Source organism: Mchenga conophoros, linkage group LG1 (assembly GCF_057382185.1).
Source record: "Mchenga conophoros isolate Kocher_MC1m ecotype Shallow Benthic linkage group LG1, M_conophoros_male_GT1.1, whole genome shotgun sequence".
NCBI classification, from domain to species: Eukaryota; Metazoa; Chordata; class Actinopteri; order Cichliformes; family Cichlidae; genus Mchenga; species Mchenga conophoros.
The window spans coordinates 1,528,267-1,550,184 of NC_140526.1; the positions used below are offsets into that span (position 1 = coordinate 1,528,267).

The window sequence follows — 21,918 nt, forward strand, 5'->3', positions numbered from 1 at the left end:
GCTGGTGACCCACTTCACATCTCCTTGCTAAACACTGGAGAATCATGCAAAGACTTTGATGTAATAGATTGACCTCTAACAGCAACCATGGGCATCAGTGATGAGAAAACCTGTGTTGAGACAGCATTGGTGAGTGTTCTTTGTTACCAGCAGCCCAAATTAGCCACAACATCTGTAAACATTTACCAAGATCCTCTTCTTTACCTGCCACTGCTACTCTACACTGTGAGTACAGGCTGGACCCCACAGAGTGTGTGTGTGTGTGTGTTTAGTGGGAGAGAGAGGACCCTGCCCTTATTTGGCAGCATGTCATTGTAGGATTTAAATTGAATATAGTTAGACTGGTTGACTGGATTAGAGCCTGTGTTTGTGTGTCCCTCTGTGCATTTGTGTTTCAATATGCCTCCATATTTGTAATTTTGTAAGTTATTACTATTCTGCTAAATCATAGTATTTCTGGTACTTTTCGGTACTTGTGCTAAATACAGTATTTCTGCTAAATCATACTATTTCTGCTTTTCATAAGATTTGTGCCTAATATAGTATTTCTGCTAAATTATAGTATTTATTCTTTTTATAGGATTTGTGCCTAACATAGTATTTCTGCTAAATTATAGTATTTATTCTTTTTATAGGATTTGTGCCTAACATAGTATTTCTGCTAAATTATAGTATTTATTCTTTTTATAGGATTTGTGCCTAATATAGTATTTCTGCTTTTTATAGGATTTGTGCCTTTATTCTTTCTGTTATCTTATACTATTTCTCCTAAATTCTTGTATTTTTGAGAAGTTATGTTTCTGGTAAGTTACAATATTTCTGCTAAGTTCTGCTATGCTATTGTATTTCTGCCAAGTATTATGTTTCCTCTAAGATATTGCAGTTCTGCTAAATTATTACATTTTAGCAATGTTCCTTTGCTTCTGCAAAGTTTTTACAATTTCTGCAACTTTTCAGCTTTTTCAGCTACTTTTTGCATACAGCTTCAGCTTTAAGCATCCACACTGCATTTTCGCAGGAAATGCAAATTTTTCTAGTTATTATTATATATTCCGTACGTTTTTTGGCATCTAACTCCTTCAAAACCGTTCAACTTAGAAAAACCATTCAAACACCGTTAGATTCCTATTCTTTTGGACAACACTGCTTCTATTTTTCATATTTTTAACATTTATATTTTTAATTTTATTCAACTTTATTCAACAAAAATTTATAATGTATTTCAATGGGGAGACCCTTCAAATCCTCATTCAACTTACTCATTTTTAAACTCTTACTACTTCCACATACATTGACATAGAGCCACCATTCAAACTTTAAAACGAAGACAAGACATTCAACTATTCAACTTGTATTTATCTTTTCAATATCTATTATACTTTTTCTTCAGTTCCAGTTTAAGTTTCATGATGTTTTTTCACCCGTTTCAGAGTTTATAATGGGTGTGTATGGGACGGAATGTTGGGGCTAGAGTGAGGCAGCTCAACTGCTAGAGTGAGAGGAGCAAAAAAATTAATCTTAAAATCTTTTTTAAAACTGCTGCTGTGTCCACAGCGTTTGCTCTACAGGTATGATTTTACCCTCAAAACGTAGCCATCGCTGTCCTCTTTCATCCAATGTGTTTACTATTGTACTAGGTGTTATGGTTCTTTCATAAATCTCACCAATGCACAGCCTCCTCCCTCCAACTCTTCCATAGACTCTAATGTTAAAATGTCTCAGAAGGTTGGTTTGAAAATCAGAAGAGCATGGTGTCTTTACACTGTCACCACGTCCATATAATAAGCTCCACAGGCATGAAAACTGAGAATTAGGTAGACTAGACATTGCTGTCGCTCACGGTGAAAGAATTTTGTCAATACGACTTTTACTTTTCATTTGGGAGCGATTTGTTTCGGCCTGACTTTTCTGTTCATTTTAAGCAGCAAAAGTGAGGTGCATGTCTGTGTCCGTGTGTATGGAGCCCTTGGGTGCGGTCACTATAGCAACCAGGCTCACACCTGCCTGCTTAACGAGCTCTCTCTCTCACTCTGCCAAGATTCATCTTAAACACTTCTCTTTCAACTGCTGCTGTGTCCACAGTGTTAAAGCCATCATTTTACCCTCAAAACGTTGTTCTCTTTCCAACATCTTGTCTTTCAAAGCTCAGAGATGTAAACTTTTTAAACTGTGTGGATCCAAGTGGAGGGATCACATTTTAGTCATTCAGTGATTCAAAGAATATGAACTTTTAATATTCTTTCAGATGTTTTCTGACTCTAAATGTTCTTTTCTCATTTCTTAGGGTTTTCTAATTTACAATTAAAACATTTTCAGCTTTTTTCCAACTTCTTCTTCTGTCTAACCTTCAGCTTTTAGCAGTTCAGCACTTTTGTTTTCAGGATAAATTCGGACTTTTTTTTTTATCTCATTCAATATTTTTAACTCAAAATTCAGCAATTAATTCATTTCAGTGCATACATTCAGATTCAAGCATTCACACTGCAGTTTCTTCAGAAAATGCACTTTCTAGTTATATTTTCTTATTCCGTACGTTTTTTGAAAGCCTACTCCTTCAAAACCGTTCAACTTAGAAAAACCATTCAAACATCGTTAGATTCCTATTATTTTGGACATGACTGCTTCTATTTTTCTCATTTTTAACATTTATATTTTTAATTTTATTCAACTTTATTCAACAAAAATTTCCCATGTATTTCAATGGGGAGACCCTTCAAATTCTCATTCAACTTACTCATTTTTAAACTCTTACTACTTCAACATACATTGACATAGAGCCACCATTCAAACTTTAAAACGAAGACAAGACATTCAACTATTCAACTTGTATTTATCTTTTCAATATCTATTATACTTTTTCTTCAGTTCCAGTTTAAGTTTCATGATGTTTTTTCACCCGTTTCAAAATTTATAATGGGTGTGTATGGGACGGAATGTTGGGGCTAGAGTGAGGCAGCTCAACTGCTAGAGTGAGAGGAGCAAAAAAATTAATCTTAAAATCTTTTTTAAAACTGCTGCTGTGTCCACAGCGTTTGCTCTACAGGTATGATTTTACCCTCAAAACGTAGCCATCGCTGTCCTCTTTCATCCAATGTGTTTACTATTGTCCTAGGTGTTATGGTTCTTTCATAAATGTCACCAATGCACAGCCTCCTCCCTCCAACTCTTCCATAGACTCTAATGTTAAAATGGCTCAGAAGGTTCGTTTGAAAATCAGAAGAGCATGGTGTCTTTCCACTGTCACCACGTCCATATAATAAACTCCACAGGCATGAAAACTGAGAATTCAGTAGACTAGACATTGCTGTCACTCACGGTGAAAGAATTTTGTCAATACGACTTTTACTTTTCATTTGGGAGCGATTTGTTTCGGCCTGACTTTTCTGTTCATTTTAAGCAGCAAAAGTGAGGCGCATGTCTGTGTACGTGTGTATGGAGCCATTGGGTGCGGTCACTATAGCAACCAGGCTCACACCTGCCTGCTTAACGAGCTCTGCCTGCCACTGTACCAAGATTCATCTTAAGCACTTCTCTTTCAACTGCTGCTGTGTCCACAGTGTTACAGCCATCATTTTACCCTCAAATTGTCGCCATTATTGTTCTCTTTCCAACACCGTATCTTTCAAAGCTCAGGCATTTAAACTTTTTAAACTGTGTGGATCAAAGTGGAGGGATCACATTTGAGTCATTCAGTGATTCAAAGAATATGACCTTTTAATATTCATTCAGATGTTTTCTGACTCTGAATGTTCTTTTCTCATTTCTTAGGGTTTTCTAATTTACATTTAAAACATTTTCAGTTTTTTTCCAACTCCTTCTGTGTAACCTTCAGCTTTTAGCAGTTCAGCACCTTTGTTTTCAGGTTAAATTCGGGTTTTTTTTGGTTTTTCTTAATCTCATTCAATATTTTTAACTCAAAATTCAGCAATTAATTAATTTCAGTGCATACATTCAGATTCAAGCATTCACACTGCAGTTTCTTCAGAAAATGCACTTTCTAGTTATTATTTTTTCCTATTCCGTACGTTTTTCGCCGACTATCTCCTTCAAAACCGTTCAACTTAGAAAAACCATTCAAACACCATTAGATTCCTCTTCTTTTGGAATGGTGTGCTTCTATTTTTCTCATTTTTAACATTTATATTTTTAATTTTATTTAACTTTTTTCAACAAAAATTTCCCATGTATTTCAATGGGGAGACCCTTCAAATTCTCATTCAATTCACTCATTTTTAAACTCTTACTACTTCCACATACGTTGACATAGAGCCACCATTCAAACTTTAAAACGAAGACAAGATATTCAACTATTCAACTTGTATTTATCTTTTCAATATCTATTATACTTTGTCTTCAGTTCCAGTTTAAGTTTCATGATGTTTTTTCACCCGTTTCAGAGTTTATAATGGGTGTGTATGGGACGGAATGTTGGGGCTAGAGTGAGACAGCTCAACTGCTAGAGTGAGAGGAGCAAAAAAATTAATCTTAAAATATTTTTTAAAACTGCTGCTGTGTCCGCAGCGTTTGCTCTACAGGTATGATTTTACCATCAAAACGTAGCCATGGCTGTCCTCTTTCATCCAATGTGTTTACTATTGTCCTAGGTGTTATGGTTCTTTCATAAATGTCACCAATGCACAGCCTCCTCCCTCCAACTCTTCCATAGACTCCAATGTTAAAATGTCTCAGAAGGTTCGTTTGAAAATCAGAAGAGCATGGTGTCTTTCCACTGTCACCACGTCCATATAATAAACTCCACAGGCATGAAAACTGAGAATTCAGTAGACTAGAAGCTGCTGTCACTCACGGTGAAAGAATTTTGTCAATACGACTTTTACTTTTCATTTGGGAACGATTTGTTTCGGCCTGACTTTTCTGTTCATTTTAAGCAGCAAAAGTGAGGTGCATGTCTGTGTACGTGTGTATGGAGCCATTGGGTGCGGTCACTATAGCAACCAGGCTCACACCTGCCTGCTTAACGAGCTCTGCCTGCCACTGTACCAAGATTCATCTTAAACACTTCTCTTTCAACTGCTGCTGTGTCCACAGTGTTACAGCCATCATTTTACCCTCAAATTGTCGCCATTATTGTTCTCTTTCCAACATCTTGTCTTTCAAAGCTCAGGCATTTAAACTTTTTAAACTGTGTGGATCAAAGTGGAGGGATCACATTTGAGTCATTCAGTGATTCAAAGAATATGACCTTTTAATATTCATTCAGATGTTTTCTGACTCTAAATGTTCTTTTCTCATTTCTTAGGGTTTTCTAATTTACATTTAAAACATTTTCAGTTTTTTTCCAACTCCTTCTTCTGTGTAACCTTCAGCTTTTAGCAGTTCAGCACCTTTGTTTTCAGGTTAAATTCGTTTTGTTTTTTTTTAATCTCATTCAATATTTTTAACTCAAAATTCAGCAATTAATTCATTTCAGTGCATACATTCAGATTCAAGCATTCACACTGCAGTTTCTTCAGAAAATGCACTTTCTAGTTCGTCTATAAGATTGCTAAACAAGGGGGAGGGTGCATCCGACCTCCTCGGCTGTAATTGGTCCAGCCCAGAGTCGATCATGACCAACTGGCCAATCCAACACCTTTCATTATTTATACCCTTCCAAAAAAAAAAAAAAAAAAAAACATCGATCGGCCCATAAAAACAAAAAATCGCCAGCGGCCCACCGGGCAAATGCCCGGTGTGCCCGATGGCCAGTCCAGCTATGGTGAGGAGGATAGGTCTTTATCTAAATGGCAGCTTTCTAACATTTAATCAACGTTGTCAAACTTATAACGACACTAAAAAGATATTTTTTTTAAAATTACAGTTAAGACACTTGATTTGATCTAAACATATGCCTTCAACACCACTATCCAATCTCACACTCCGTAAGAAAAACCCCACCATCGATCAGTTGGAGGCGTGGAGACGGGATATTCTGGAAAACATACAAGAAACAAAGGCTCGTTTAAAATCTCACAAACAGCCAGAGTCCAGAGAGTCTGGAATCCGAGACATTCCAGACTCATGTTGGAGACTTTCAGGAGAAAAAGGCTTCTTCACTCTGTATGGGACCGGTCAACACTGAAGAAACACTGGAAGACGTTAAAGTATAGTTAGGGCTGGATCAGGTGACCCCGAATCCTCCTTTAGGTGTAGGCTGCCGGGGGATTCCCATGATGCACTGGGTGTTTCTTCTTCACTCACTATGTATTAACAGACCTCTCTGCATTGAATCATATCTGTTATTAACCTCTGTCTCTCTTCCACAGCATGTCTTTATCCTGTCTTCCTTCTCTCACCCCAACCAATCGCAGCAGATGGCCCCGCCCCTCCCTGAGCCTGGTTCTGCCGGAGGTTTCTTCCTGTTAAAAGGGAGTTTTTCCTTCCCACTGTCACCAAAGTGCTGCTCATAGGGGGTCATATGATTGTTGGGTTTTCTCTGTATGTATTATTGCAGGGTCGACCTTACAGTATAAGCACCTTGAGACAACTGTTGTGATTTGTCTCTGTCATCCAGACTAAATCTAATATTGTTGGTATGCAGGCACCTTATGAAAACTGTGCTGTAAGTGTATAACCTAACAGCATTATGTTTAACTCAAAGGAGGAAGGAGGATGACGATCCTGTCGTGGAGAAAAATGTATTTGCTGTCAACAGAAGTTACTGTTTGAAGCCGTAAACCATGTATTGCACGGCTGGTTTCATATAAATCATTGTGTAAATCCATGTTGTGGTTTAAGAAAAACTAACAAAAACGTTTAAAACATGCTTTATTTTCACATTATTGAGAAACTCTACACATCATTCACTATTCGTCTGTTATGTGACGTTTTTATTAGTGTAGAATTTAAGACAGAAAATTCCTTTTCATGGTAAGAAAAAAGAAATCAGATATTCATGTACAAATCTGAGGCAATTATATGAGTGCTGCGAAGTTTCAGCTTCATTTCTAAAAACACTTTTGAAGGTTTGAAAACATTTTATTATTTTTATTCAAAGTGAAGCGAGATCGAGTTACCAGGAGGCTTTTTTTCCTTTTTGAATAAAAACAGCAGATTTCAGGTTATTAGTTTGTAAAATATGTTTATTTGTAAAAACACATTTGGATGTTGAAATGACATCACAGTGACATCAGCAGCCGTTTCTTCTGCTTCGATGGCGTGCGATCCTTCAGCGAGGCACACGTGACTGAGCGCGAGCGTCCGTCAGGAGCGACGACGGATTTTAAAGACGTAAAGTTCAGGAAACGCGACGAGCGGCTGCTTCGGCCTGAGCCGCCACACGGAGCTTCAACGGGTCGCAAAACTTCGTCTACAGATTAGCTTCAGGACAGAAACTGAGAGGACGTCCAGCTACGACGGCGAGAGCTGGAAGCCACAGCGTGAGGTCAGACCTTAAAGTTTCCTCGCTCTGAGGTGAAGCCGTGACGACTGAGCCCGTGGCATTGAACACTTCTCTATGGGCAGTAACGAGGAAGAACGCTGAGAGCTTCCTGCTGGGCCGACCAACGCTCAGACATCGTTTCATCGCCTCCTGAAAGCTCAAACTCACGTGTGCCAAACTGCAGCCGGGAGAGGCCAGGCTTCACCTGCTGGCTCAACAAGCTGCTTCCTGCCACGTACAGGACGTTCCTCCAACATCTCTAATGTTTAGCACAAAGGCTGATGCGTCAGCAGAGACAAAGCTGAGCTTCAGTAATCAGAGTACCTGGCTCACTGTGTGCTGACAGCAGGGGCGAGCTGCGGGGTCAGCAGCCGATGAGGGCACAGGTGTAAAAGAGGCTGAACAGAGTTCACCTTGAAGGCACTGCAGGTGAGGCGTCTGACGGTCTCCTTTAAAACGATGGAGACTTTTTTGTGAACCTGAAGCCGAAACGGTGACGGCGCCGCGTGAGGCGTAAACACCGGAAACAGCGGTTTTTTTCTGTCACATCGACGTCTGTGAGGCTGAAGCCCACGCGTGAACGCTCGCTCTGTACTAGTCACGTGTGCCGTCGCAGATCAGGATGAGGACACGTCACACAAACGCAGGAGATTCAGCAAACAGCGACAGAAATGTGAAGAGTGCAGCGGTGCTTTAAGGCAAACGTAGTGTGTGAGGCAGTGATTGAGGCTCTTTGTAAGGCCTTTATGTTCTCAGTAACAAACGTTCACAGACTCGACCATCTGGAGGTAAGAACGAGGCGAGGTCAAAGGCCACCTTTAACTCATGACTTTTGGGCCACGTCCCCTTCAAACCTACAAAGCCGTCTCCTTGTTCACCTCTGCACCTGCTGCAGATTCCTAGATGGCTCCCTGGAAGTCCCGCTCCAAACGGGAAGCTTGGATCCGTGGCTGGAGGAGCAGCATTCCCGTTTGGTGTCTGAAAGCGAGCCAACCGGTTCAGAGGTGCACAAGAAGAACAGACGCGCTCCCATGACCTCATGACCTCCAGCACAATAAGAAGATCCTAGCTAGTGTTCTACGAGGACTTTTTGTCTTTGCTGAATTATCGTGTAAAATTTATGTGCAAAAGCAGAACCGCCCCAAGCATCTGAAGTCGTTGTTACACCAAAGACAGAAAAGCTGCGGCTTTTCCTCCCGAGGTAAACGACGCCGACCTCTGATCGAGCGATTCTGGTTTGAAGGCGTGTGATTGGTGGGATTGTTCTCTAAAGGGAAAGGCGGCAGAGTCAGGACCTGCAGCGAGGCGCTCACAGTGAGGGACGATTAAAGCAGTGTGATTAGTAAAGCTGTGTGCAAAAATACATTTGGATTCATTCAGATGTAAAGCAAGAAAAATAAAAAAGACTTTACACTGTACAGGAGCTGAGGTGTGAGAGGCGGCGAGTCTAAAACTGCTCTGAGAGCAGCTCGCAGAGTCTCTGAGACACCGAGTCCCTGCTGGTCCGGAGCGTGAGGCGGTACATCTGCACAGGAAGCACTCAGAGTTACACACAGGTGAGGGTTGCACACAGAGAGTGTGTGTGTGTGTATGTGTGTGTGTGTGTGTGTGTTTACCTGAGCCTGCATGTTGGGCTCCAGTCTGAGCAGGCAGCCCACCTGAGTGGTCTTCGTGTGAACGACTCCCGCTCCGACAAAGTTCGCAGGATTGGGATCGACGCCGTCCAGCAGAGCGACACCGAAACCTAAAATCTGGAGAAAAATACATTTTCATATTCACACCGTGGGAATAAACGTGGACGCTTCGGTCAGCGTCTCTGCACGCCCGCGAGTCTCGCGGTCGCCACGCCGCAGCCTCACTCTGCTACCTGTGTGCCGACCTCAACTTCGATGTTTGTGCAGCAAATTCCTGATCACGTTTGTCTCATCTCCACAGGCTGAAGAGCGTATGCTGTAATCTGATTACTGCTATAATACAGCTATATTACTGTGTAACTCTGTGGCTCATCTGCACGACTCAGGTGGCTCACACCTGAACCGAGGGTCAGAGGAGGAGTTTATCCTCATCAAAACTCCAGCGTGTAACATCTGACCACTAGGTGTCAGTAGACTTTAGACACCTGAGCACAAACAGCTCGTTATCTTACTGCACCTGACGACATGCAGCAGCCTGAGGGGGCGGCTGCTGTGATTCTAGCTGCGGAAATAAAACTGAACAAAAACTTGTTTACAGCCAAAGTGATTTGTGTCTTTTTACCTTGGCCTTGGCGACCTCGGTGTCCATCGGGTGTTTGGCTTTGAAGATTTTCTGGACCTCCTGCTGAGGACTGCGGACAAACAGAAGGAAACGAGTCCTCGATTACTACGTGACCCATTTGAACCCCGACCCGTTATCCAATCCTGAAAGCTCCTCACAGAAACACACTCGAGCTCTCTCAGATCGATCAGACGTAAAACAGAACAAATGTTTGGTGTCAGCGCTCGAATTCAGAGGCTGAAGTGTTTTCAGTCACAGCAGCGATCGACCATCGATCGGCGTATTGATCAGTGAAAGCTGCGCTTACGCTCCGAGCTGCTTCCAGCGCTGGAAGAAGTCCTGCGACATCATCTCTGTGGGCTGGAAGAACTTGTTGAGCATCACGGGGAGCTTCACAGCGATGTTCTGCAGGGCCCCACCATACCTGAACGTGAGCACACACACGCAGTCAGAAGTGAGCACACAAACACACACGTATGTATTTATATCCTTGCGGGGACATCTCATTGACATAATGCTTTCCCTAGCCCCCACCCTACCCATCAAAAATGAATGCCTGACCCTGAACCTAAGCAGAACCTAACTGTGACCCTGACACTAAAACCACATTTTGACTCTCAAAAATACCTTCAAACTCCTGGGACCCGGATTTTGGTCCCCACGAGGATAGTAAACTACCAAGTTTTGGTCCCCATGAAGATGTTAATACCTGTGCGCGCGCGCACACGCACACACACACACACACACACACACACACCTACCTGAACTGGATGTTGAGCACCGGCGCATCGCTGAAGTCTGACACACACTCGATGTTCAGGATCTGCTGCATCTGAGCTCCGCCCTCTATCACGGGGTCGACCGCCTTCGAGTGGACGTTCAGCTGTGGACGCGACCGTTAAGGACTCTACTGAAGGTCACAGAGCTCCACATCATCAGAGACACAAACTCCTCTGAGTGAGCCTTCCTGATACTCACGGGGTTATTCTGCGACTACTGTGTGCTACTACTGTGTGTTACTACTGTGTGCTACTACTGTGTGCTACTACTGAGTGCACACGTCTGTGATCAAACTCAAACTTTCAGCTGGATTTTATTCTTTTTAAATGCAGGACGTTACGGTTCAGGCCCCCGACACAAACACTAGCACCAAAGATTTAACGTGCGAGCGCATGACGTCCAACTCGTCTGCTCTGGTGTTTCAGTCTGCTCCACTCAGAGGTCAGCTTCATGCTATTGTAATTATAAACCTGCTCCCTGTTACTCTCGGCCGTGATGATGTGAGTGCACAGACACACAGTACAAACAGAGGACTGGTAGTAAACATGCATCAGCTTCCACAGCTCTGATGGAACAGGAAGTTCAGCGGGTATCTCACAGTCAGTTTCACCCACCGGGACGTCTTTGATCGCTCTGGAGATATTCTGATGTCACAGCATTTTAAATCTGCTCTGATTGGGTTTTCCTGCACTTTGGAGGCCGACGTTTGTTTTTCTGAACTTGTTTCAGGGGGGCGCGGTCGTCACAGGACACCACGCCCACAGACACAGAGATGCTAAAGAATCGGATATAAATATTTAAAGAGGGTCTCGTCGCCTCTGCTCGGCTGTACTCGCCACCTGGGTCATGATGTTAAAGTTTCCCAACCCTCTCCAGGGCCGCCTCGGCCCCCCGAGTGGTTTTCTGAGTCGTGCAGAGCTGAAGTGGGAGCTCCTCGTGCTCTGGTTCGCTGTGCTGAAGCAGAATTACGAGGTTTGTCATGAAAGGATATGAGACTTGAGTGCGTCGCTGCTGCTCACTGAGGAGGAGAAGCTGAGGAACTGGGTGGACGTCTTGTTTCCGTAGAACACATACATGCGACCTGCGAGGGTGACCGTCAAAGTCAGGCAGCAATAATAACAAAGCTTCACAGAAAAAACAAAGATAACGAGATTTTAGCCTGAGTCTGGCAGGAGGAGGTTGTGCTTTTTAAACCTCGATTTAACGAGCGGCTGCTCACCGAGGTTCTGCCGGTACTCAGACTTCAGCCCGATCTGTAACAGCTGGTTCTCGTAGATCACGCCGTTGTTCTTACAAACAAACCTGGAAGAAGGAAAACGTGACGACAGTTACACAAAGGAAACGTCTGTGTGAAGAAGAGACATCATCGTGAGGCCGAGCACGGCGGTAAAGCTCGGCCACGCCCACAGGTTTAGCGATCTGTTCATTCACTTCATCTTGTGCAGATCTCAGAGCGGCCACTGGAATGACTCGCATCGCTAACAACGAGGAACGACGGCGTACAGAGGTAAACGCGGCATTCGGTGATGTCAGAGGCTAACCTCCTGTCAGGCCGTGCATCCCGCTCTCTGCAGCAGCGGGATGCACGGCACTGCAAAGAAACCTGCGGCAGTTTGTATGTTGAGAGTTTCACACCGTCTGGTTCAAGGTGTGCAAACAGCAGGCGTGACACAGCTTCACACACACAGCCGAGGTCACGTGCAACCTGCCTGCTTCACACAACACTCACAACACGACACTTTTATGTCACGTTACACGGGCATCCTCGTGGACGACTCTGCAGCGCTGTGAGAGCGGCGTGAGCACCTCCATCGACACACGGTCACCCTGAGGTCACACGGTAAACCCAAGAGCTCAGTCTCGGTCTCTACAGGCCTCAGTTAGCGTGAGAAAGGTCAAAGTTCATGGCTGTTTGCAAAGCTGCAGCAGTGGTCAGCCTTCAGACAGCTGTGCATGAACCAACGCTGCAAACCTGAACGCGCTGCAGCATCGCTGAGACGAGACAGACTCACAGAAACATCAGTGCAGGTCACTGCAGCTGAACCCCACCTGGGGAAGTTCTCCTCCGATACGTCTGTGGCTGCAGCGGGGGCGGAGCTCTCGGAAAACACGTCGATGAGCAGATTGGCTCCTGATGAGGGGGCGGGGTTTAGATTCAGGACATCCGTAAAAGAGTGGGTGGAGCTCTGGAAGACAGATACCAGCAAACAAAGTGAGAACAGGTGGAGGTGTGAACTACACCCTCCTGCCAGGATTGAATCTCTGCTTTCACCAATGAATCGATTCACAGCTGATCGAGCAGCGCGCTCATCAGTGCAGCTACTGTTTACCAAGTCAGGCTGACAGCACCATGTTCCTATCAGAGGAGGAGGGGCGGGGCCTGTCAGGAGGGAGAAGGTCATCCAACAGTGAAGAAGAAGACGGACAGAGTTTGAAGATGAAGGACGAGCTGCTAAAGGCAGCCTGCGCACGCAGACTGCAATAGCGACCTGCTGCAGGCTTTTAAACAGGTATGGGCAGATTTCACAGCAGCCAATCACAGCTCTGCTTCTGTGGTTACCTTGTTCGTGGTGTCGGTGTTCTCGCTGTGCTCCGTGCTGCCGTTGACGCTGCGGCGACTATCGTCCATGTCTGGCAGTTTTCCGGGTCCTTTCTTCTTCTTCAGCTTGGCCAGAATGGAGGACTCCCTCTCCGGGAACGGCGGCATTTCCTCCAGGACGGTGGCCTGTGCAGAGAAACAGGAAGTCAGTTAGCATCAGTGCTAGTTCACGACAGATGTCGCCACGTCGGCGGGTCTTATAGCTGGGGGGTTAACGCACCAGGATGTCGGTGCTGGCGATGCAGCTGAGCCTCAGGTACTCGACGGCTCGCTGCTGAAGCTCCACGTCTGCGTTGCGCAGCTGGCTGTCGGAGCGCAGGACGTCCTGGATGGTGGCTTTCACTTCTGGAAACAAGTTGATGAACTTGATATACGCCGACAGCAGCAGCGCCCGAGTCGGCACAGAGCACAGGTGGAACTTGGAGTGAAGGAGATTGAACTGGACCAGAGGGCTGAGGAAGAGGAGACAGAGTCGCGGTGAAACCTGCGAGCGGTCCCGTCAGCTTCAGCAGCGACGCGTCAGCTTTACTGACAAATGACACGTTTCCTAAAGTCTGCCGGCACATTTTTCCTATTCTGTCACAAAATCGTCCAGAATGAGAGAAGAGCTCAGAAACTATTTATTATTCTTTCTAATAAAAATCTCAAATAACAACGAGACCAGACAAACATCCCCTGGACTGTGATGATCAGCTGTGGGTGTGGTTTGTACCTGGAGCGCGAGTCACCAGCAATCAGGTTACCGAACTCCCCCAGGATGTACCCGCCCACCTTCACCAGGTTCTCGTGGCAGGCGGGGGCTTGCAGCGCCTGCAGGTCAGAGAGGAAGTGACTTCATGAGACGGTAGAAGACACAAACGAACCAGTCACACGGGCCGGAGACACATTCAGGATCACAGCTGCGTTCATGAAGGATTCCTTCGTCCAACCGACCAATCAAAGAGCTTTAAGCCCACTCGTTTCCTCCGTGAGGACCTCAGTGTTCAATGATCGAGCCAGTTAAACTTGTGTGTCACACAGCCGTTTGGAGCCTTTAAAGAAACCCAAACGTCCGGACAGAATAAAACCTGATCACATGATCACAGACTGAAGCCACTCTGAACGTGTCTGCTGGGAAAAGAAGTGCGAGTTAAATCTGCGCCGTACCCCGACACGCTGCTCCCTGCAAATATAACTACACGTCACAGCAGTGCAGCCTGCAGCTACTGTGATTGGCCGGGTCGGTGCCGTCGGATCCCTGTGCGACCACATGTCAAATACACCGCGCGTGAGCATGAAGCTGGCAGCGGCGCCAGCTCGACAAAGATTCACCGCACAAGTCTTAAACAGTGGTGAGCTCTGTAGCATTCAGGGACAGCAGCGAGGCTCACCTCAAACACGGTCTTGGCGGCGTAACCTTGGACGTCGTCTCGGTTTATGACGATCTGGATGACGCGGTACCAGACCTCCTCGCTGACGTAGTCCCCAGCGATGCGGATCAGGTTCAGGATGGTGTCCACGTACCAGGTGTAGTCCACGGCGTACTTCTCCGCCAGGATGGCCACTTTGAGCACCTGAGGAAGAGAAGCCAGAGGCTGAAGACGAGCGCTCACGCCACTTAAAGCGAACGGCGAAACGTGCTGACATCACGACCCACTATCTCCTCTCTGATGGAGTAGTCGGCGGTCTCCAGGTAGCTAAGCATCTCTGCCACGATCTGCTTGGCGTTGCTGCGGTCGCACATGGCGTAGAGCAGATCCACGGCGCGCTGGCGAACACTCACATCTCTCTCCGTCTGCACGGGACAGACACCAGGAAGCAAGTGTGAATTTCAAAGTAAAGGTCAGACTTATTGGCAAGACTAGTTTTTAGTGTTCAAAGATTGAACCGAACCAAACCTTTGAGTTTTGTCCAAGTTGAGGAGGAACGGACGACTGACGTCCAGCTGAGCGAGACTCACCTTCAGAGCGTTGATCACAGTCTCCATGTGCGTCTTCACGGCCTCGTGGGAAAATTCGGAGCTGGCCAGCGTGCACATGCTCTCCAACGCCAGGTAACGGAGGTTGGTTTCTCTGTGCTGGAGGAACTGGCCCAGCTGGTTACAGGCTCGTACCAACAGGGTGGGCTCGCTGGGAGACAACGGGGGACAAGCGTGAGGCTCAGATACGACACCCGAACACGATGACGTCCGAGGACGACCGGAGCTACGCGTGTCAGGAACGTGGGCCGGGCCCAGGAACCCCTCTCTACACTGCAGCACATCTGCACAGCAGCTGCTCGCTCAGCCCTCTGACATCATCTCATGTTTGTTTGTTTTTAATCTGATTTCATCACGTTGAGCTTTTTGCATATTTTTACTTTGTACATTTAAATTTGAACATTTTAAAATGTTAAATATTTCAGTGTAACTTACTGAGCTCATATTTTCTGTTTTTTAACATTTAACTTAAATTAGTACTTTTAATTTATTACTTACTGACTTTGTGTTTGAGTTAAATTTGTACTTACTGAGCTCTTTGTTCTGGTTTCCATGGCAATGCCTTGCATTTTACACACAAACCTGATTCCTGTTACATTTCGTCTCGATCACAGGTGATGGGTCTGTCTCTGCGCCCTCCCTGCGACAGACTGGCGGCCAGCCCAGGTGTTCCCGCCTCTCACCCAATGACAGCTGTGCTAGGCACTGGCCCCGCCCACATGCAAAAGCAAACTGACGGATGTTTTGTTTTCTCCCCCACACTTGGGGATAAACAAAGCGTGTATGACCTGCCTGTCATGGTGGATGATGAGGGCGATGGCTTCAAACAGAACGGCGTTCTTGGCGTTGGAGTGTTGGACCTTCTTGGACTTCGGAGGTTCCTGGGCTTTATTGAGGATGGTCTCTAAACACTCGGTGAGACGACTTCTCAGAGCGGCGTCCTCTGCAAAGAAAACCAGACGCTTCAAGCCCCGTCGCCACGGTTACGCCTCTCAGACCTTTACTTATTCGTGGTGGACTAACGCGTGTGTGCCGTACCTGGAGGAGGGTAGCACTGCAGCAGGCGCAGCAGTTTGACGGACAGCCACGGGGCAGCCACAAAGTAGTACGTGTAGTCCTGCAGGTCGATGGACGCCGACGTCACGATCTAAACAAACAGGAAGGAGATTAACGTCCCCGCTGGTTTATGATTGAGCCGAGCGACGCGGAGGGTCACACGGACACCCACCCTGCTGAGCCGGGCCACCGCCAGTGACACGGAGGTCTTAAAGTCATCCGGATTCTTCTGGGCCAGAGTGGTGATGAGGCTGGTGGCTGCCGTCACCACGCCCTGAAATAAAGGAAGGCAGAGTCAGCGTTTCAGGGCGGGGTTTAAACTACGGCATCACATCGATCAGCTCGTTCTCACGATAAATATAAGTATTTAGCTCGCCACGAGGAGGCGGAGTCTCACCAGGTGCTGATCGTTCAGCAGATGGACGACCCGTGTGGTCCATTCGCCCATGGGCACGAGGTCGGGCGACGTCCTGTTGAGCCGTAACAGACACAGAGCTGCGCTCTGCTTCACGCTGTCCATCGTGTCCCTGAGAGAAGCAACGGCGACACGAGTTCACCAAACAGGAAGAACACCAGCAGCGAGCAGCCGAGGACACGCCCACATTACCCATTGGTAATCAGACTACATCAGATTACACAGGCTTAGACCTACAGTCTGCTCACTGTTCACACCAGCTCTGTGTTATTTCATTAAGCTGATGCACCACGATCGCTGTTTTCTTATCGTTCACTCGCGAGCCTCGCGAGCTTGTTCCCAGTAAAAATCTGATCCGTCGCTTCCAGTCTGGCCCAGAAGGAGGTTTGCAATTTTTTTGCTGTTCTTTGATTTGTAACTGATTTCTGTTGCATCACACTGGCCCCACTTCCCTGTCAGAGTATCCCTCCTCCAAGAACTAGTTCCCCGATTAAGTGTCGACTGTGGGCTGAGGCCCAAACAGAACATCAACATGTGCGTTTCAGTCTGAACACGAATCCTCATCTATAACGTCGCTTTTAAGGGTTGTTTCCGGAAACGTTTACCAAAGTGCCGACGGCCCGTAACAGCCGCTCGTTTTACTGGATGGAGGTCGAGTGCTGACTCCAGCTGTGAGTGAGGAGACAGCTGTCTGTAATGACTGGAAGGATGGAGATGTGCGTGTGTGGTTATTCATCCGCCTGCTCATCTGTTTCACGGCCTGTTACCCACACACTGGCCTGTGGATCGTCACTGTGTAATGAGGTCGGCTTTATTAATGTGTAATGAGTGACGGCGCTGCGCTTCAGGCCACAGCAGTCAATCTCAGATAATGTCAGGTTGGATTTGGTGCCTTACAAACCGCTGCTGCAACAATCTACATAATTGACGTCGTATTTCTCACGAGCGCCCACAGCTGACCCTGAACCAGGTTCATGACCAACACAAACAAACTGATATTAAAGGACTTTGAGCCGCTCTGAGCTAAAACGTGTTTAAGAACGAACCCGGCCACTAAGACTCTGGGAATCTCCGAGGCGAACGCCTCCGCCATCTCTCTGCTGCCCACGTTGGCGATGCAGTGCAGGGCCAGGTTCATGAAGGTGGGGTTGCGGCTGGCGAGGTCGTTTTTGATGCCGTTGTTGATGAGGCGGATCAGGTCGCTGTTGGAGTTGACCAGCACTGAGATGAAGAGGTAACCCTGAAAGGAGGAGACACGGCAAAGGTCACGTGACGGGATATTCTTTCTCTCTCTGACTCTGGAAATCCACAAACACACACAGCAGAGGCGGAGCGTCAGCACCACCCACACGGAGCAGCTGGAGGCGTGGCCTCTGTTACCAAAACATCAGCTGATCCCAGCGACTCTCGAATCGGCTGCCCTGACGATCATCATCATTTATCAAACTCGTGTTAGTCTCGTGCTTAAAGTATTTTTACTGGATTACTCGTGTAACTGAACAGTCGTTGAGGCTTTGGAGGACGCCGTGCTGTGACAATGATCCGCCTCCACACGCTCACTCGTTTCCTTTAAGGAAACAAAAAACTGATCAATGAAATAAAACTGATCAGAAGCTGATTAACGACAGCTACCCCACGTCAGGGTCGCAGAGATAACAATTTACGTTTGCAGCAAAATTAACATTCTTCTGTCACACTTTAAGTGGAGTCTGGTGAGGTCCTACACAGTGAGTTTATAGCCTATGGCGCCTGCAGCTCCGCCTCCAGCGCTCAGCAGGAAGGATGCCCGCCAACAGCTCTGAATCTCAGCACAGACCCTCAGAGACGCTCGGAGAGCTCAAGTCAAAGGCAGCTAGCTCTGTCTGACCCAGAGATACGACCACAGCGAGTGTGGGCTTTTAGAGACGGGACAGGTGGAAAGCTGGAAATAAAATCTAGTCTCTCGGAGCTGAAATGATTTGAGCCGATTCACGTCACTCTCATCCAGAACACTGTTGGTAAAGTTGTTATTACACAGTTATTACTGCCTGCTTCATTAGAGGTTTAAAAAAAACCACCAGGACGCCGCGAAAGGGAAACGAGGGGCACTGCAATAAAAACATTTGGAACAAATGTGTTTATCAACCCAGAAGCAGAGACCACAGAGCGGCGTGAGGGGGCGGTCCTGACGCTCTCGCACGTGATAACCCTGAAACATGGCGGCCGAGCGGCTCCGACACTCACGATCTGCTTCTCCGTGTACTTGTTGGAGCTCAGGAGGTTGACGGCCTCCATGTGCCCGAAGTCGATGTCGTGGCCCAGAAGGAAGATGAAGAGCAGCTTGCAGACATACTTCTTTTTACTGTAGCCATCCAACGCCTTGTCTCCTGCACACACACACACACACACACACACACACACAAACACACACACACACACACACACACACACACGCACACACACGCGCACACACACACTTTAATGTCTATGTGATAAACAGCAGCATTTTATTCCAAACAGCTGAGGCTCTGAGGGGAAAGCAGGTGGACTTTGTCTGATTCAAATAATCCAAACCCAGTGAGAGTGGGAGGTTCAGGATCTGCAGCAGTGCAACATCAAACACACAATCTTTATTTTTGCATGACTGGGCTTTTATTCAGTGTTTGGAAACGTCATCATCAAATAAAACTGAAGAAAGATTGTTTTACGCCAGCCTCAGTACTTCATGGATAAGGAGCACAGTTGCAGAGACATGTGGACACAGTGGAAAGGCCTGAATGCCGGGTGGAGAGGGCGGAGAGGAGGCGCTATGTGGACACTCCCTGCCCGCATATCGCCTCCTCTCTGCAGCAGACTAATTATAGGCAGTGAGGAACAGGTGGCAACAGGAGAAACAGCAGCAACCAGAGAGTCAGTGAGGTTTCACAGGGCAACACAAAGCAGTCGGGACAGGAAGCAGGAAGCAGGTCAGGTGACTCGGCGAGCTCGTTTCTCCATCACCTACCTTTAAATTTGGAGCGGATGTTTGCCAGCTCCTTGTTTATCCTCTTTATCTCGGCCTCTTTACTTTTACCTGCAGACAGATCAGCGTTACTCAGCATGCACAGAGCTGCGATCACTCATGAATACAACATCCTGCCTTTTTTAAAGGACCCGCCCCCGCTGAGGAACGTGGCGTCCGGGTTTAATCGCACACTACAACATAAGAGCTTCCTGATGAAGCAGTGACATATCTTTACTTTATTATCTCCAGAAGCAGGAACCTCAGGCCGCCTGTTTTTGAAGCGTAGACCTGATGACGCAGCAGGATCACCCAGAGCTAATCCTCCCCGCTTCCTGCTCCTTTCTCGCTCTGTTGTGACCAAAACCTCCAAATCGAACATCACGCTTTGTTCAGTAAGCCCCGAAACCAGCGGTTGAGACCATAAACCATCATCACAGTGTTTACTGAGCTCAGGTCAGCTGAGCCGGAGCCTCTTTTTCTCACAGACTTCCATCCAATCAGACTTCTCTCTGCAACCGCAGGAGTCGCCCCCTGCTGGATGGTTTAAGACACTTCTGTGTCAGATTTACCTTTCAGCTAAATCCATCTTGATGTACAGTCTCTGATTGTGACAGTAGGAACATTTTTCATGTGCTTTGTTGTGAAGAACGTGATTTATAACCTGATGAGCGTTCGCCAACATTTCACATTGACCGGATAATAAGAGGTGAAGGGAGCAGAGTGGATGTGGGAGCACTCACTGACAGCCTGTGCGAACACAGAGGGCCTGAATCAACTGCACTATCAAATACAGAAGGCTTATTTTGAACTGTGAATCACAGTAAGCTGCTGTGGTGGATTCAGAATAAGTCACCCTGAAACGCCAGCATGAACAAAACCAGCAGAGCAGCAGCAGCCGGACGCTGCAGAATAAAATCAGTCAGGACGGTTTGTGTCGGGGCAGCAACAGGAAGCTCTGAGGCCTGTTTTCTCACCCAGAACACTAACGTGCAGTTCTGCAACACCGTCACCTACAACAGCGGCTTTATTTATACAACACCACCTCACAACAACAGCCATCTCTGGGTTTATACTGTAGGTAAGGACCCAACAATAACACAAACACAATATAAAAGATACTTCCTATCAAAATCTCACAGGGGACCAGAGGAAAAGGCTGTAAGGCACCACGTGGGTGAAAGTCACCTGACTTTAGTGTTTCAGGGTCAAGGTCAGGGGTCAGAGTTGTCACAGAGTGTAAGGATGCTGAAAGAGGCCAAAAGCCACTGGACTGGTCATCGTGCAGGTACCGCAGAGCCGTACCGTCACACAGCAGCTGGTTCAGTTACTGTAGCTGTAACTCGTTCCCACGACCAGCAAACAGAAACACGGGAACTGTCTACCTGCCTCCGTCTCACCTTTCCTGTGCACCTGCCCACTAACACGGACACACTCTCATTTCAAGCTTTTATTTAACCCGCTGCTGGTTTTCTCTAACCCCCCTGGAGAGCAGCACCGCCTCCTCTCGCTCTTTCGCGAGTACTCAGATTACCGTTTTGCGTTACTTTTTGCGATTAACGTTAATTCCAGCTAACGCCAACTGAGGCGGTGGACCGGAGACTTTACACACCGACTTTTACGACCTGCTAAGGCGGCACTGAGCCGCTCATGTTGGCCTGATAAAGCAGCTCACGCAGTTAAAAAGTGACGGTTTGGTTATCTCCCCACGGCGGCCCACGCCCTTTGACACGGTGACGTTAGCAGCTAGCAGCTAGCGATGATTAGCCGGGGAGGCTTGAGCGCTGGGCGGGAGTTTATCCCACTTTAACGGGGTAAATGTGTCCAGAACGAGGGCGGCAGGGGCGGGAAACTGACCCCGGGCTCGAAGTCCCCCACCCGGGCGGGTTCCCTGAGGTCCCCGCGGTACAGAGGCTAGCCGTGCCTAGCTGCGGGGTGAAGGAGACAAACTCACAGTTCCTGATGTCGGAGATGAACACGGCCAGTCCGCGCATCCCGTCCCCTTTAGACACCGCCGGCATCCTCTCCGCTGCTGGGGGGCTTCAGCTGACCCGGACAACGCGCTGCTCGAACTCTGAACTCTGTCTGTGGAACCGCCGCTGCGAGCACCAGGAGCCCCGACATATGACCGAGACAGGAACCAGACGGGCCGCGTCCCCTTCAGCGCGGAAACGCCCTGTTCCAGCCTCCTAAGGCGGGCCGCGTCCCAAACATGTTCGCTTTACCCACTCAACTGAGTGAACGCACCCGGCCCAGTCCTCACCTTTCAGCGGCCCAGAACATCTGGAGCATGAGCACCGAGGACGGGAGAGCTCCCAGATGTTTGGGAGACTGCTGTCTTCACACTCAGTCTTTTTTATTAAAACTTTTATTCATTTTTTCAGTTTACACATTTGATATGTTGTGACTTGCATTCTGTTTTTATGTACTTTTATAAACGCCCCAACTTCTTTGTAATTGACGTTATGACATCAAGACAAACAGCTGGGTTATA

The 21,918-nt window shown here is 47.0% G+C and overlaps 1 protein-coding gene across 1 annotated transcript; it reads right to left on the reverse strand.

The window, feature by feature from the left end:
• Positions 1–7,061: 7,061 nt before the first annotated feature.
• LOC146582655 (AP-2 complex subunit alpha-2) lies at positions 7,062–21,603 on the reverse strand. The gene is made up of 22 exons (XM_085271193.1): positions 21,379–21,603; positions 19,428–19,496; positions 18,668–18,810; positions 17,491–17,684; positions 16,427–16,556; positions 16,202–16,303; positions 16,012–16,120; positions 15,766–15,916; positions 14,956–15,124; positions 14,653–14,790; positions 14,387–14,569; positions 13,729–13,826; positions 13,237–13,468; positions 12,978–13,142; positions 12,467–12,603; positions 11,637–11,719; positions 11,408–11,498; positions 10,399–10,521; positions 9,945–10,061; positions 9,638–9,707; positions 8,998–9,132; positions 7,062–8,906 (listed from the first exon to the last, which is right to left on the reverse strand). Exons 1-22 carry the CDS (start codon positions 21,443–21,445, stop codon positions 8,829–8,831), a joined length of 2,784 nt encoding a protein of 927 aa, XP_085127319.1. The 5' UTR covers positions 21,446–21,603; the 3' UTR covers positions 7,062–8,828.
• Positions 21,604–21,918: the final 315 nt, after the last annotated feature.